The sequence below is a fragment of the Brassica napus genome, chromosome C9, assembly GCF_020379485.1.
Source record: "Brassica napus cultivar Da-Ae chromosome C9, Da-Ae, whole genome shotgun sequence".
Taxonomy (NCBI): Eukaryota; Viridiplantae; Streptophyta; class Magnoliopsida; order Brassicales; family Brassicaceae; genus Brassica; species Brassica napus.
Genome location: NC_063452.1, coordinates 48,250,397 through 48,267,891, shown reverse-complemented (window position 1 = coordinate 48,267,891; position 17,495 = coordinate 48,250,397). Strand labels below are relative to the sequence as shown.

The 17,495-nt window shown below is 34.3% G+C and overlaps 2 protein-coding genes and 1 long non-coding RNA gene across 5 annotated transcripts; all 3 read right to left on the bottom strand.

Annotated features, from left to right (window-relative positions):
* Positions 1-2,344: 2,344 nt before the first annotated feature.
* On the bottom strand, positions 2,345-8,555 carry LOC106416380 (transcription factor bHLH35-like). Of its 2 annotated transcripts, none has more exons than XM_013857249.3 (6): positions 8,132-8,555; positions 7,025-7,287; positions 6,765-6,927; positions 6,447-6,668; positions 6,183-6,353; positions 2,345-2,605 (listed from the first exon to the last, which is right to left on the bottom strand). In XM_013857249.3, the coding sequence occupies exons 2-6, from the start codon at positions 7,102-7,104 to the stop codon at positions 2,501-2,503; spliced, it is 741 nt and encodes a 246-aa protein (XP_013712703.1). In that variant the 5' UTR covers positions 7,105-7,287; positions 8,132-8,555; the 3' UTR covers positions 2,345-2,500. The 2 variants fall into 2 exon arrangements, with proteins under 2 accessions (XP_013712703.1, XP_048624765.1); XM_048768808.1 differs by having other exon boundaries at positions 6,183-6,347.
* Positions 7,956-10,006, bottom strand: LOC106416473 (probable inactive purple acid phosphatase 28). Of its 2 annotated transcripts, none has more exons than XM_013857363.3 (4): positions 9,718-10,006; positions 9,478-9,625; positions 8,694-9,106; positions 7,956-8,611 (listed from the first exon to the last, which is right to left on the bottom strand). In XM_013857363.3, the coding sequence occupies exons 1-4, from the start codon at positions 9,907-9,909 to the stop codon at positions 8,153-8,155; spliced, it is 1,212 nt and encodes a 403-aa protein (XP_013712817.1). In that variant the 5' UTR covers positions 9,910-10,006; the 3' UTR covers positions 7,956-8,152. The 2 variants fall into 2 exon arrangements, with proteins under 2 accessions (XP_013712817.1, XP_013713009.1); XM_013857555.3 differs by having other exon boundaries at positions 7,956-8,599; positions 9,718-9,985.
* Positions 10,007-16,708: 6,702 nt separating this feature from the next.
* Positions 16,709-17,466, bottom strand: LOC125593000. The gene is made up of 2 exons (XR_007328866.1): positions 17,272-17,466; positions 16,709-17,097 (listed from the first exon to the last, which is right to left on the bottom strand). It is a non-coding gene; the product is annotated as an uncharacterized LOC125593000 (long non-coding RNA).
* Positions 17,467-17,495: the final 29 nt, after the last annotated feature.

Sequence of the window (17,495 nt, the reverse complement as noted above, 5' to 3'; positions counted from 1 at the left end):
TTTTCGATTTTGGCCGGAAAACAAGATTTTGCGATTTTGGCGGTAAAACGCATTTTTGCGGTTTTGGCGGGAAAACGAGATTTTCGGTTTTGGCGCGAAAACGGTATTTTTCGGTTTTGGCCGGAAAATGATATTTTGCGATTTTGACGGGAAAACACGTTTTTGGAGTTTTGGCGTGAAAACGAGATTTTTCGATTTTGGCCGGAAAACGAGATTTTGAGATTTTGTTGGGAAAACACATTTTTGCATTTTTTGCGGTAAAATGAGATTTTCGGTTTTAATGGGAAAACACGTTTTTTTGTTTTGGCAAGAAAACAAAAAATTTCGGTTTTGGCGAGAAAATATGATTTTTCATTTTGACGGAAAAACGATATTTTGCAATTTTGACGGGAAAACGCGTTTTGTGATTTTTGCGGGAAAATATGTTTTTGGGGTTTTGGCGTGAAAACGCGTTTTTGCAATTTTTGCGGGAAAACCGGTTATGGCGGGAAAATACGTTTTTGCGATTTTGGCGGGAAAACGTGTTTTTGTGTTTTAGCGGAAAATACGTTTTGGGGTTTTGGCGTGAAAACATGCTTTTGTTTTTAGCGGGAACAAGATTTTTTGGTTTTAGCGGGAAAACACACTTTTCGATTTTGGCCAGAAAACGAGATTTTGCTATTTAGGCAGAAAAACGTTTTTGCGGTTTTGGCGGAAAAACGAGATTTTTGGTTTTGGCGGGAAAACGTTTTTTTTTCGATTTTGGCCGGAAAATAAGATTTTGTGATTTTGGCGGTAAAACGCGTTTTTGGCGGGAAAACGAGATTTTCGGTTTTGGCGGGAAAACGGGTTTTTTCGATTTTGGCCGGAAAACAAGATTTTGCGATTTTGGCGGTAAAACGCATTTTTGCGGTTTTGGCGGGAAAACAAGATTTTCGGTTTTGGCGCGAAAACGGTATTTTTCGGTTTTGGCCGGAAAACGATATTTTGAGATTTTGACGGGAAAACACGTTTTTGGAGTTTTGGCGTGAAAACGAGATTTTTCGATTTTGGCCGGAAAACGAGTTTTTGAGATTTTGTTGGGAAAACACATTTTTGCATTTTTTGCGGTAAAATGAGATTTTCGGTTTTAATGGGAAAACACGTTTTTTTTTGTTTTGGCAAGAAAACAAAAAATTTCGGTTTTGGCGAGAAAATATGATTTTTCATTTTGACGGAAAAACGATATTTTACAATTTTGACGGGAAAACACGTTTTGCGATTTTTACGGGAAAATATGTTTTTGGGGTTTTGGCGTGAAAACGCGTTTTTGCAATTTTTGCGGGAAAACCGGTTATGGCGGGAAAATACGTTTTTGCGATTTTGGCTGGAAAACGTGTTTTTGTGTTTTAGCGGAAAATACGTTTTGGGGTTTTGGCGTGAAAACATGCTTTTGTGATTTTCGCATGAAAACACGTTTTTCAATTTTGGCGGGAAAATGCGTTTTGGGGTTTTGACGTGAAAAATTAGTATTTAGGTTTTCGCGGGAAAACACGTTTCTGTGGTTTTGTCAGTTTTCGTGTTTGACAAAATGATATTATGTTTATGTTTATAATTGAGAAAAAGACAAAAATAGCACTAAATCAAGTTTTTGTTCCCAAACTAGCACTCAAGGTCAAAAGTCACAAAAATAGCACTTAATGTTTTATCAAAAGTCACAAACTTAGGGTTTAGAGTTAAAGGGTGGGGTTTAGGATTTAGGGTTTAGGGTTTAGAGTTTAGGGTTTAGGGTTTAGAGTTTAGGGTTTAGGGTTTAGGGTTTAGAGTTGAGAAATGAGGTTTTGGGGATAAGATTTCAAATTTTGAAAAATAAAAAAATTAAAATTTTCAAAGGATAAACTTAGAAATGTGCTATTTTGGTCATTTTAGTTTTGGAGTGATATTTTTATGATATAAACTTAGAAATGTGCTATTTTGGAGATTTGCCCTTTGTAATTTGTGAATTACATTAAAGGCATAATAGACATTATACCATTTTGAATGAATCATCTCTATTCAAATGATCCAAATTGGTTCAGCTGGATGGACTTTAAAATTAAGCCTAAATTTCTGAAAGTCATTCGGATAATCCATCTAGATGAGTTACACTTTTAGTGCCTAAACAAACAAAACTCTCATCTTCATCCAGATGACTCATTCGGATGGAGAAACGAACATTGCCCTAGCTTGTTCTCTTGGCTTCAACAAAAAGACATAGTATCAGTTTTTATGTTGACAAAAGAGCAAATCAATCATTGGTCAAAATAGTAAGCAAAACTCCTTTTCTTTTCCGTTTTATAAAGGACAAACATACCATTCCCCACTTCCCAAATTAAAGAAGAAACAATGCGTACGATTATTATTATTATTATTATTATAGACACTATATAAACGCACAATAAGAAGTATTCGTGATGGACAAATAAACGAAAATGGAAAGAGATAACATATTATTTATTTGTAAAAGAGAGAAAAGCCGAGACAAATGAAAACAAAAAAATGATTAGTAAAGAGAGTCGATGCTCAAAGTGGGGCTTTGCGTTTCATTATAAGCTCCTATTCCCGTTTCTATTTTTAATCTCACCACCTCTTGTTCTTCTTCCTCCGCCTGTTCAAATTAAACCAAAAAAAATATCATTAATAATTAAGATAAAACTTAATTATATTGTCAGACGACATTATACAAATAAAAAACTCAAACGAAGACAGGAGCCAGAGAAGTGACAGATGCCATAAGGATAAAAGCAACCAAATATATAATTATATATTCCCTCCTTTTCATAATAGATAATATTTTTTAAAAAATTTTGTTGTTTCAAAATAAACGATGTTTTGATATTTTTATGTTATTTTCAACTTTATTAAAAACGGTGTAACCAATTAGATGTTGTAGTCATTTCTGTAATTGGTTGAATAATTTTTAAATTATATTTTTAAAACTATTTTTTAGAGAAAAATAAATTTCTTAATCTTTATGCACTAAAAAATAACATCATCTATTGTGAAAAGGAGAGAATATATATCAGCAATTGTGATCATAATCCTATCTTTAAGATCCAATTATTTATTGAGACTTTTATTCTTTATTTCTCTCACATTTGAAAGTATCCTATAATCCTTTTATCAACTCCAGACAATATATATATGACGTATCTTGCAGAATTAGCTAATACTCCCTCTGGATTTAAATATATGATATTTAAGATTTTACACGTATATTAAGAAATAATAAATATATTATTTTAATTGTTATTTTTTTGTTATATCAATAAAGTTTTACCACTCATAATTTTATTTTTTAATTTATGTTTAAATTTTAAAAATAAATACATTAATTATATCTTAAAACATCATATATTTGTATACAAAATAAAAAGATAAAACATCATAACTTCGTATCCGGAGGGAGTATTTTAGTATCGTTTTATAACCCATTGTTATTTAATTCGAGCGGTTGAGCAACATTGATTACAAAGCAATCAGATTCTGCTTACCGCAGAGATAATATATTTTTTCTTTTCTTAATGTCCAAATGGACCAATTCCAATAGTTGTGGGACCAAAAACTAATTTTATTAAAATACTAAAACAAAACCAATAAATGCTTGGTCGAGGCTCTCCCCGCGTTCCGATATGGAAGCTAGGAACCCATTTACGTAACTATTTACCACGCCGATTGAGAAGAAATAAATGAAACTGGAACTGTTTGACCAAAAAAAAAAAAAAAAAAAAAACTGGAACTATTCACCACCGGTAAAGGAAAAAACCATACACCCTTTTTGCACTAAAGAATAACATCATCTATTGTGAAACGGAGAGAATATATATCAGCAATTGTGATCATAATCCTATCTCTAAGATCCAATTATTTATTGAGACTTTTATTCTTTATTTCTCTCACATTTGAAAGTATCCTATAATCCTTTTATCAACTCCAGACAATATATATATGACGTATCTCGCAGAATTAGCTAATACTACCTCTGGATTTAAATATATGATGTTTAAGATTTTACACGCATATTAAAAAATAATAAATACATTATTTTAATTGTTATTTTTTGATTATATCAATAAAGTTTTACCACTCATAATTTTATTTTTTAATTTATGTTTAAATTTTAAAAATAAATACATTAATTATATCTTAAAACATCATATATTTGTATACAAAATAAAAAGATAAAACATCGTACATTCGTATCCGGAGGGAGTATTTTAGTATCGTTTTATAACCCATTGTTATTTAATTCGAGCGGTTGAGCAACATTGATTACAAAGCAATCAGATTCTGCTTACCGCAGAGATAATATATTTTTTCTTTTCTTAATGTCCAAATGGACCAATTCCAATAGTTGTGTGACCAAAAACTAATTTTATTAAAATACTAAAACAAAACCAATAAATGCTTGGTCGAGGCTCTCCCCGCGTTCCGATATGGAAGCTAGGAACCCATTTACGTAACTATTTACCACGCCGATTGAGAAGAAATAAATGAAACTGGAACTGTTTGACCAAAAAAAAAAAAAAAAAAAATGAAACTGGAACTATTCACCACCGGTAAAGGAAAAAACCATAAACCCTTTTTTTTGTCGAAAACATTTTTTCTTAGCCATACCACCTAATTTCCCTATTTTTTAATATCTAGTTATTTATAAATAAATTGACAAACTTTGTTAAAAGAAATAATAAATGATAAATTGACAAACGAAAAGGGAAAGTTTTGAATTTTTTTTTTATATAATCATTACAATTGATGATAACAGTGGAACTAGAATTAGTATTTTTAAAAGTCATGCAATTTACTTGAATAAAATTACAGAATAAGCCACAGCCAAGTGGCCAACGAAAATATAGACCAAACACAAAATGTAGTGACGACCAAACCCAGAATATTTTCTATTAATTTAATGATTAGTTTACTCTAATAAAATCTTGCTTTAAATCAACCAGAAAGGTCCATGTCGTCTAAACAAAATATAAAATGATTCAAATCAAGAAACCTTGCATTTTGAGAAAGGTATTTATATATTTTTTTTAAAGGTAAAGAAATAACACAATGGCTCATTGCCACCGTCACCAATAAAACATTTAGTGTTAAAATAATTTGGCACGAGCAGAGAACCACAGAAAATCCTTCAAAACCAAATCAGAAGAGATTGCAAAATCTAGTAAAAACTCGACGAAAACCCTTTAAAAAGTAAAAAAAAATTGACTCACATTTAAGCCACAATAGGCATTTATTCTAACAAAAAGAACTATTTTCACTTAGGTTAATTTTCAATTTTAAGAGAACTATTATCGTGCGATTTGCATTAGACTTGAAGAAAAGTTAACTAAATCAATACTAATATATAGGGGTGGGCGTTCGGGTACCCGTTTGGGTTCGGATCGAGTATTTCGGATTTTCGGGTATTTCGGTATAGAGGTGTAGAACCCGTTCGGGTATTTCTGTACTTCGGGTCGGGTTCGGCTATTTTTAGTTCGGATTCGGTTATTTCGGATCGGGTTCGGATATTTAGATTTTGAAAAAAAAAATTAAATTTTCATTTCTCAAGTTTCTTGTATTTAAAAATATAACTTTCACTTAACTAATTTTTTTATTTTTAATAGATTGAATGGTTAATAGATTTGGCCATAATATTTTAAAACTAAAAAGACATTAATTTAGTTATTTTTTTTAAATGTTGGATGTAACTTTTTGTTAATTTTTGAAATAAAAAACTTTACATGCATTTTAAGTGAATAGCAAATCATTTTTTCCGTAATTGTATGTATATCATATGAACTTAAAGTATGTATAGTATCAATATAAATATTTTATATAAAATGAGAGATGTAAACTAGAAATATAAGGTTAATTATACATATGTTCGGTTATCTTCGGATATCCATTCGGGTTCGGGTATTATCCGTTCGGGTTCAGGTATCCAATCTCTCCTTATTCAATACCCGTTCAGGTATTTTGCTACTTCGGTTCGGATTTCGGTTCGGGTTTTTCGGATCGGGTTCGGGTGCGACTTCGGATATCGGATAAAATGCCAACCCCTACTAATATATATGAATGCTTCCTTTTACTTTTTTTTCTTTGAAAAGTTTACTGTCCACGTCTTGACTAATTGTAATCATTACTACTTGATAGTAATTAACTAATGACAAATTGGAGAGAGAGAGGGAGATGCTGACCTCAATAAAGACAGTGTTGAAGATCATGCCAGAGAAAGAGTTGAGATTGGAAGTGATGATTTTGAGATTCAATGACTCAAAGACTTCACACAGTTTCACCATTGTGTCTGTCCTCTTATTACATGTTACATTCACTACCACTGTCCTCTCTCCCATGAATGTCACCTTCAGCTTCAATCACCCAATAAAAACCCCACAATTTTTAATGATTTTTTTTAGTTTAAATGATTCAAGGTGTTAAAGTAGGAAAGCACAGAAATTTACGTCGAGAACTTCAATGAGAGAACGGGAAGGACCAGAATCAAGCTGCTTCATCTTCTTGGATGTGACAGGAACCAGCAAATCACGATCAAAATCTTTACTGAAGCTCAGGCTACTCTTTGGAGTAGATTCAAGTTCTCTGATCTCAGCTTCGAGCTTCGACTCTTCATATTGCAACCCTTGTATGTAACTAATTGCATCTTTGATTATTGATGCTTTATCCATCTACCAAAGAAAAAGAAAAACAGATACCAAAATAAGCTTGGATCTTGGAACTAGAAGACAACGAGTTTAGATGGGAACTTTTTAAAAAAAAAAAACCTTAGTGATATTGGGGACAACTGATCGAAGAGCGAAGAGTCTCTGGTTAAGCTTCTGTCTTCTGTTTCTCTCCGACACAATATTCTTAGAAGCCGGAGACGAAGCCGCCCCATCAGGCGAACTCGAATCATACGACCCAGAAATCGCTTCCTCCAAAGGCCAGCTATTAGAGAAAGAAACGAATATCAGAATCTCAAGTGTTTCCGGGAAAGTGGGGATATAGAAAGAGAGAGACAAAAATGAAAAAAACAAGAAAGAACCTGTCATATTCGAAGTCTTCGTTTTGGAGGAAGGAGTTTGTTTCCCAGTAATTGTTGAACTCTTGGTCGACGTTATCCATTTTCCGACAGAGTTCTCTCTAATCAACTGTCTGATCGTTTATGTGGTGTCTCTTGTCTCTCTCGACCTGTGAGCTTTATATAGAGAAGGGCAGTGATAAAACTAGAATGAGACAGACCAAGCTCTCTGGAGACAACAACGTAGGTTTCCAGTTAATATACACACCAGCGTTGTATCCTCCTTACTGAAACAAAAGAAGGGTTTGACAATGTCAATTATTAGTAGTAAACAGTAATTGGTCAATAAAAAAATAAAGGTAGTATTTTCTAACTAAAATAAAAACAACAAAAGACTAGCATAATATTAAAATAATATAGAGTATTCAGGTTGATAATTATTCGACACGAGGTCTTTATTCATCAGTCTTAACTATTCTGTACCTGTTTGTCAATATCTACAGTGTGAGCACTAAAGAAATGTTCCAACTTAATAATATTAAAATAAATAATTTTTTTATATAAAAGTCATGACCAAAAAGGAAAAGGATAGGAGACAGAAACATAAACTATTACAAGACAAGGTAGCAAAAAAAAATGACAAAGATAGTGAAACAGCATATAGCAAAAAGAAAAAAGAAATGATTTGACAATCAAAATATGTGTAACAATACCCAACAAAGTCAATCATGCGATGTTAATTAGCTAATAAATAATTAAAAGAAAAAAAACCAAATATATGTTTTTTAAATCCAATAATTTAAGTATTCGTAATTAACGAGATGATTATAGTCGTCAAAGAGATCACACAGGTAAAACAAGGAAAGTGACATTTTGAAAAAATCTAAAAAACGAAATTCGGTGTTTCAGTTCACATATGTTTCAGCACGAGTGGTCTAACAGACGATGATGTCAATACTGAATAGGATCTCACATTATGACCATCTGAAAAACGTTTTAACAACGAACAGACACATATGCATGACATTAAGTATGACCAGAAGCCTAAAAGCATTAGACTCAGAAATTTCTTACACAAAACTACAAAACATCGAAAAGATGGGCAATCATGAAAAAAAGAAATCAATATACCTTATTTGCCTTGTCCCTAGGTCACTTCAGAAACGAGTAGGAAGCTTCCCATAGGACTTGTTCGTCTATCTTGCACAAGTCTCCATCGTCTAGACGTTTCCACGTCTTGATACGTTGAACTCCTGTCCACGTGTCTTTTCCTTTCCCGAGCTTAGCCTCAATCAGTCGCGATCTTCTGTGCCAATTTCGTCTTCCATATGCATGGTATCCAAATCCTCCACCGTAACAAAACCAGACTCCTTTTAGATTTCCGCAGAAATCATTGACATGGTCGTGTCCTATGAACGCGGCTTTTACATTTCCCATGGACAAAAAGGTACTTAAGACTCCTGATTGCACGATGGAGCATGCCACACCCTCCTGAAACTGGCCAATAAAGGGTGTGTACCACAGATCACGGACTTCCGGGATTGGAATGTGGAAGAAGGCTAGCGCTGGATCAGGATTACTGGGAACGTTTCCCATGTTCTGGTTAAGACCATGTTTAGTGTAATCATGATAAAAGATCTGAATATGAGAATATTTCACCAGATGTAACAAGAAATGATTAAGTCTCTTTTACCTGTTTAGAAGCATCTTGAAGCCAACTAAGTTGAGAATCCTTGATCCATCCATATGTTCGTCTACCTTGGACAGTTTCTCTATCTCCACTGTCAAGAAAGAAGAGGTCAAAGACGGTGCTATTTGACAGAACAGAACCAGGTGCACCGTGTACTCTGAGGCGGTAATTCCCAAAGCCATCAATTGATCTCAATGCGCCTCTTTCCGAGCCATCTTGGAGAGGTGGATTGATTTGAGAGACGGAAAAATCCATAAGCGAGAGGAAAGTCATCAGCTCTGCACGGTTCATAGTGGACTCCTGGTCATGATTTCCTAAAATGGCAGCCCATGGGATTCCATATTCAATGGCTGGACCAATGGCTTGAAGAAGAGATTCAGCTGCATCAGTAGTGCTTGATCCAAATATATTATCCCCTAATAATCACCAACAACAAAAGTTAGCGAATCAGCTCTAATCCTTCCTTTAAAACTGTCACATCGATCAAATAGATATTATAACTAACTGGAAACTAATTGTTGATCAAATGTGTTTGCTCACTGAAGTTTCATCATCGCTAAATCTTACATCCAAGCTAACTGTGGATCAAATGTCTCAAGTTTCATCATCACTAAATCTTATATCCAAGCTAATTGTTGATCACATTCAAGTTTCATCATCACTTGGAGGAGCTCTTACAAGCTTTCAGTTTCACTAAACATTATTTATAGCTCTCAAATCAACACCAGTACTTCTCCCTCGCGCTTTCACAGATCATAAGAGAATCAATGAATGACGCATGGCTTACCAGTAAATGCGATGAGATCGGGTCTCTCAGCTTCAATCATCCTCCGAAGGAACTGAGTGGTATTGAGATCAGAACAGTAACCGTATTCTGCATCCGTCACATCTCTGCATCGAGTGATGCTACCCATCCCGAAATGCATATCCGCAACCTGTAGCCAGCGATCGTCGACCATTCGAAACCACATCAAATCAAACACAAGCGAAACTGCACGAATTTTGAAAAGGGACTAACGTAACGGACCTGGAGGATTTTGAAGGTGCCGTCGTCGCGGAACCGTAGAGGGAGATTCGGAGACCTTTTGAGGCGGATTTGGTTGTGGTTGACTTGTAGTTTGTGCGAGATTAGGGTTTCGATGGAGTAGATAAGAGATATGATTAGGGTTAAGTAGAGGATAGTGTGCTTCCAGTTCACAGTTATTCTTGCAGGACTCATTCTCACTTCCTTCTTCTTCCCCACTGTTTGCTAGACCGAGAGATCGAGGATAATCATCCTACAACTTTCTAAAATAGTTTGATTTGAAGTCCGTAATCGCGGCCGCAAATAACGCGCGTTTGGCGGATTACAAGTCGCGATAAAAGGCGGTTTGAAATCCCATTGTGCTTTTTTCACTTCACATAATGCCCCGGTATACCAGTGGCGAATAGTTTTTTTCCTTTGCTTCTAAAATTCAGTTTAAACGTGTCCATAAGAGTTTTATTCTGTTTTGGATCGATTTCATTTGGTTCTATATTTTTATAGTTATACATATTCAAAAAAATTCAAATATTATTCGATTTAGTTGTTTATTCTTTCTATTTAGATCCGTCAAATGTATTGTTTTTTTTTTTTAAATGAAACTAACATTTTAATCTCTAAATTAGACATACAATTTTATACTAACTAAAGTTCACAAAAAGATAAAGTTTACAAATAGAAATACGTTGCAAACTAAATCATAAATGAGAAAAGGACGCGGAAAGTCAATAGTCATAAACATTCAGAATCGGTTCTTATCGAATATAAATTTTCAAATATTATAGTTTTGGATTCATATATGTACTTTGTCTGATCAGTTTCGATTTGATTTTTTTGGGTTAATTTCAGTTCACATTTTTGGACTTGGGTAAGAAGATGAAGACTAGTTTTCCTTTCAGTGTGGATTGTAGTGTTACTAATGAGTAGTTCTGCAAAAAAAATGAACACACATTTGTTTGCCAAATTTAAAACACATTTATACTACATTCGAAAGAGAAAAACGACTTACACCAGTTAAACCCCCCCATATTAGTAACATAAATTTTACATTGAAAAGGAAAAAAAAATTAAAAAAAAAGGAATATAAACCGAAGGATCTACTCGACTTGAAAACTTGGACTTTGCTTGGAACTAAACGTGCTATTTCTCCACGAGAACTATCATATAGTAACAAATGTCCACCAAACTATGACCTCGTTCTAAATCTCCCTGAATTAAATATACAAACTTATTTCTCCCTGAATCGATAGTTTGAAATTTAATTACCCAAAATTTACAGTTTTAACTGGTTTACTGTTTACCAAGCAATTTAACCAACTAAACCAAACATTTTTAACCAACTAAACAAAAAAAGAAAAGAAAAACCAAACTTGAACCGTTAGTGTCTTCTTCTCCCAACGAGCAAGAGATGATGACACTCTTCCTCCACTTGTTTTCTTACAGATTAGAGAAAACTTTTGATATATCCTAAAACAATCAAAATTCAGATGAAATTAGAAACACTTGATCCGCAACTCTAAAATATATCAGATCTCGATGACATAAACAATACACCAGCATAAAAAGATATCAAACCTTCAAATATTTCCTCTCAAACCTTCAAATATTTCCTCTCAAATAGATATCAATGTTGGGGATGGTGAAGGAGGAGGAATTGAGTCTCTCGCTCCTCGGGTGAAGAAGAAGATGTAAAGGGGTCGGAACTGTTAGATAGTCTGGTCTGATTTTTTTTTGGTTTAGTTTGTTAAAAATTGTTTGGTTAACAGCAAACAAGTTAAAACAATGGTCTATGGATAATTACATTTCGAACTATCAATTCGGGGAGAAATAGATTTCTAATTTTCAATTTGGAGAGATTTAGAACGATGTCATAGTTTGGTGGACATCTGATGCTATATAATAGTTTTCGTGGGGAAATAGCACGTCCACCCACCCCAGCACCATATTGTTTGTTGTTGTTGTTGTCAACTATACCTAGAGCTGTCAAATGGTTGGGCTAACCGACTTTCGTCCCTGCTCGACGGGTGGATCTTGTAGTCAAATTTCTTGCAAGTAGGGTTCATAAACGAGGACATATCACATTCTTTTAGTACCTGTCAACTATGAGCTGTCAAGTAAGGAGTATTTTGGTTGTCCTTTGTCCAAATCTAATTGGACCTAATATGGCTATATACCCATGTTTCTACTCGGGCTATGATTGGACAAAATTCTGAAGACCATTTAGACCATGGTCCTTATTATCTAAGCAAGTGCCTTTTGATGGCTTTAACAATTCTCATAACACAACTACGGATTATTACATTTAGATTATATGTCTTTTTTATCCAGATAACTTAACGAATAACTAGTTTTGTCATCTAAGCCAATGTAGTATTTATGAGTTCATCTTGCCTAGAACTTCATGCCTACCTGGTTCCAAAAGATACAAAACTCAATAAATAAGATATATATTCTATAGTTTGACATTGCATCATATATGAAATGGTTATCCATATAACTTAATCAATAACCGGTTACCGTCTATCAGAGAAGACTTCACTTTCGTTAAATTGTTCCATCTGTGAAACTGGAGCACAAAGAAGCTAGATCCATAAATTGTCATCTCTAAATCCAACATAAATCTGATTTCCTACTGCAATCTAATATTCTCCTCCACTCAAAAAAATTACATCTAAAAACTTTTAAAGCATTCCATGATAAATATCTGCATGATTTGCAAATTTAGCGAAGAAAATAAAACTTTTAAATCACATTATCAATATTGAAAATTTTGAGGAATCAGTGAGGAAGATGAAGAGATTAGACAAAGCTAAAAATCATACGGATGACAAAGATTTGTTCATACCTGACATGAACAAGAAACTAATACAATTTCTTAAGAGATGGAACTGAAATTACGGCGAAAAAGAAAAAAAAATTGCAAAGAAGACTGAAAATGAAATCAGAAATTTCTGCAAAGAAAGGAAACTCTTAAGAAAAAATGTTTTTTTCAGAAAATTGAGAGGTATTAGAAAGAGATGCGGGTCTCAAACATCATATGGTCAAAGTTGTTAATAATATTCATCTTATCATACTAACATAATTTTATATGTATCTTTATTTTTATTTTTTTAACAAATAAACATGTTTTGCAAAACAAAAAAAAATAATCATGCTAAATGATTTAGAAAAATATAATCATATATTTACTTTACAAAAAGAATGATAGAAAAGATTAATACAAATTTATGAAAATCTTTACCAATCTAAAAAAGTTATGATCAAATTTTATAAGTTAAAGTATATGTATATTCACAATCTACATAACTTTTAAAATCTATCAACTTTACAAAACTATCCTCCTTCTAAAGCCTCCATATATATATATATCTCTCTCTGTTTCTCTTTTATGTGTGTTCCTTGTTCAAAATTATCATCTTTCATTTTTCCATATAGTGTTTTGATTGTTTTCATATTTTATAAGTCAAAGTATATGTATTTTTACAATCCACATAACTTTTAAAATCTATCGACTTTACAAATCTATCCTCCTTCTAAAGCCTCCATTTATATCTCTCTCTCTGTGTGTTCTCTTTTATGTGTGTTCCTTGTTCAAAATTATCATCTTTCATTTTCCATATAGTGTTTTGATTGTTTTCATATTTTTTAGTAACAGAAAAAAAAACTTTTCGAATTAACCACCTTTAAATATCTTCCAAGTTCTTTCTTTTTATTTTACGAGTCTCCATGAAAACCTCAGCGAGGCTCTGACTCTAACCTTAAAGTGTCTCCGACGCTAATTTCAGCGACGCTAGTTTCCGACGCGAGTCTCCAGACGCTAACGGATCTTTCAATGAATCCCCACGTGAGTTCTTTCACTTTCTTTCAGTACGGATGTTTTGATTTCGTTTTCTTTATGGAATTTCCTAAACCTTCTTTCCTTTTATTTCTGGAAAATCACATAGAATGCTTCTAACATGTCATCCTTCTTGCAAGGATAAAAAGACGATCTTCTACTAGGATGCAGAAAACGCACCGATACCGTATGAAATGGAACGTGAGGATTTGTTAAAGATGTTTAGATTCTCCCTAATTCGCTTCGGCTACAACAGTCTTTCAGACTAAGATTTTTATTGGAGGTTTTAGGAAGAATCACAAAAACAGTCCATGTCTCTTCAAGACAAAGAAACAATGGAGCGTCATGGTCTACAGCTATTCTATGCCGAATCTGAAAAAAAGATGCTGCTGATTATGAGTTGTTGAAGGTCTTGAAACATGATGATAGGCGCTCCAAGTACAAGAACAACGTTGTCATTGTTGGAGGCGATCATCTTCATGTCAAATATCTGCGGTTTTGTCAGGACAATCATAAGAGAAATAATGTGATATTGCTCTATACTCAGGCACTGAAAATATCGGTTGGAAATGTGCTTAACAAGCAGATCTCTCTCAGAGATTTCTTGCAGCTTCCTCCTCCTAGCAAGTAAGAGAAGATGCAACCGGCAAAATGGACTCCAATCGTGATGGACAGAAGGCTAAGAAGGGGAGAGAGGAACAAGGCAGGAAGGCTCGAAACCAGGAGCAAAAATTGGATAAAGCTGAGACAGAGGAGCTGCAGGCTCTGGGGATCAATGAATATGTGGTTCTTAACAAGGGATGTTCGAAGCTAGTGAAGGAGGATCGTTCTAAGGAGAATAAGAATAAGAAGGCTAAAGGCTTCACGGAGGAGAAGAAGCACAAAATGGAGGGAGACGAAGAGAAAGGGGAGTTGTAAGGGGAAGAGAGGAAGAGGAGTTGTAAGCGAGGAGAAGAAGCAGAAGATGGAGGGAGAGGAAGAGGAAGAGATGAACAGGAAGGGGAAGAGAGGAAGAGGAGTTGTAAGCGAGGAGAAGAAGCAGAAGATGGAGGAAGACGAAAAGGAAGAGATGAAGAGGAAGGAGAGTTGTAAGGGGAAGAGAGGAAGAGGAGTTGTAAGAGAGGAGAAGAAGAAGAAGAAGAAGAAGAAGAAGAAGTAGAAAAAGTCAACTTGAATCATGATCATACGACTGGAAAACCAAAAAATATTCATTGCTTGCCTGCTTTTCTCTTATCATCGATCCTCTAATTGATAGAATGGTTTACTGGAAAACATGTGTCACGAATTTGTGAGAAAAAAATTAGCGTAGATAATAATCAAGATTGTTTCTTACTCATAGTTAAGGCTTCGCGATGTTGTATTACCTTGCAGGTAATGGCCCAAACCCAGAGTCAGTTTGATGAAGCATTGAAACCCGTATCTCTTCTTTTATGTGCATCTGTTGAGAACGGTGCCAACCCAATTAGCGTGCCGAACTTGAAGTCAATCAAAAAACAATATTTCTCCAAGAAGCACAAGCCCGACAAAATCATTTTCTTGCTCTGAGGGTCTAGACTACTCGATTATTACTTTGGAGTGACTCTTCTTTGTTTTTAAGTGATGCATTTTTCTGTGTCAAGGCCACTTACATCTTCACTGCTATCCCTCCTTGTGGTGGGCGTACGGAAAAAATAGCACTTTGTATGTTGAAAAGGATAATAAACATCGCCAGAAGCTGCTGCTTCAGCTATTGCAGCAAGTGGTGATATTTACTCTCTGTGGCTTTATGCATATTCCCAAATGGTGGTTTGTTGTCGCAAATAATTTCTTTCACTTTGTCAGGTTCTGTTGGTGGACAGCCTATAGTCTATCAAAAGCTGAAGAATCTATCATTGTTTCTCTCCGAGCAGATCTTTCAATGGACACCCCAGTCTCTTTGTGCCCCCATCCATTACCAAGTCCACACTCCACCCAGCTCAAATCAAATAATCACTCACTTTCCTCCAGACCCTCCTCAAGTCCTCATTTTCCTTTATATGATGTTTTAATAAAAAAATGGAACAAAAATCTAAATCCTAATTATTTTTTTGGGAAAATTTGTTAAAAGGGGACAAGTTACCTTATTAGCAATGTTTTAAAAACCGGACCGGATACCGATTCGGCGTATCCACTGGATGACTGGTCGGACCGGTTCAACCGGTCGAACCGGGTTTTCTATTTATTATATATATAATAATAATAACATATATATATATATATATATATATATAGTGTAATGAGTATTGACTAATATCTAGAAGCAGTTCTTTTACAAAAAAAAATATATATATATCTAGAAGCAGTATCAAAAATAAATGAACTAGTTAAAATGTCAATTATCTCCAAGTTATGTTATCTTCTCAACATACCGAACGTTGAGGAAAAATATGCCTAAATCTGGTTCATTCACTTAACCATTCTTCTCCATTAACTAGTTAAAATAAAAGGTAGACAAGAGCAAAAAAATAATACATTATTACTGTTTTATCAAATTTTGTGGTTAAAGAAAATCAACGAATTAAACAATACTTACGTTTCTTACAATTGTGCAGTCACAAATCTTGTGGCAATGCAAGATTCAGATGATGAGATTGAGGATAGTGTAGGAGAGACGAAGAGAAGACAAGACAAAGATAAAACGTTTGCGTTTCTTTTTCTTTTGGAGAAACTATTAACAAACTACGGCTATTAACTATCAATCAAGGATTAGTTTATAAGAAAACCCTAATCAAATTTTAAATTGTATCAGAACCGGGTTTTAGTGTTGACCCGGGTCACCGGTTTTTCCGGTTTTGAACCGAGTTTGCCGGTTTTTATCCAATCCGAGTTTTGAACCGAACCGGACTCGGCTTACTTAACGAGTCACGGTCGAACCGGTCCGACCGGCCGGTCCGGTCCGGTTTTCAAAACCTTGCTTATTAGCTATTCTCATTAGAACAAAACCAATGTTTGGAACTTTTAGACAATAACCACCATTATATTTTGTCAAAACTAATATCAGTTTTTAGAGAAACCAAAAGAACAAGGAAAAATATAAAACATGATATTAACATACCTGAGAACCGAGGAAAAATATATTTGTGATGGAATTATTGTGTTAAGAGCAGTTTCAAAAGTTGTCTAAAAGTGTAAGAAGATGCGATGTACTATTTACGATAAATTAGAAAGAAAAATCGCTGAAAATACAATAATAATTCTACTGGAGTTAGAAACCGTAATGGAAACAAGTTGACAAAAAAAAAGAGATGAAAATAAGCAAGTCTCTAGTATTAGTGTGAATAAACCACACAAATTATGAAATGCGATAAAGAACAACACCCCCGCACCCTTTGGGGCATCCTATGCAAGTGATCTATAGATTATTATCTCTAGACGGAGAGGTGATCCCACTCATAATCAGCATAATAATCTTCTTCTTCTTCTTCTTCTTCTTCTCCCTCTTCTTCTCCACCATCTTCAGTTTTTCCTCTACCTAATTTAGCATAAAGACGCTCCATATCAATGCTTAAAGGATATCTCACCCTCTCCATCTCCTGCTTGACAAAGCAAGCAAAACATGGGGTCAAGTTAGGTATTAAGAGATAGCGAAACGAATTGTATTCTACTGTCTATTCTCAACATGGTTTTTAATGATATGCTAAATGAAGATCCCCTTATTATTATATAAAAACATATTCCAACAGAGGGAGGGAAAGATTCTTGCTTACATGTTCCGCATGATCTCTACTCTTTGATATGCTTAGTAAAACCGTCAAAGATTTTGCCTTCAGAACTTTCGCCATGATACATACGGCATGGCATTATTCTGGGTACAACACCATCTCCGCATAATGTGCAAAACCAGCTAGATTCAGAGTATTTCACTCGATGTGCATGTCTTCTTGTCTCTTCTAAATCCACTGCATCTGGTTTGAAAAAAAACTAAGTTTCA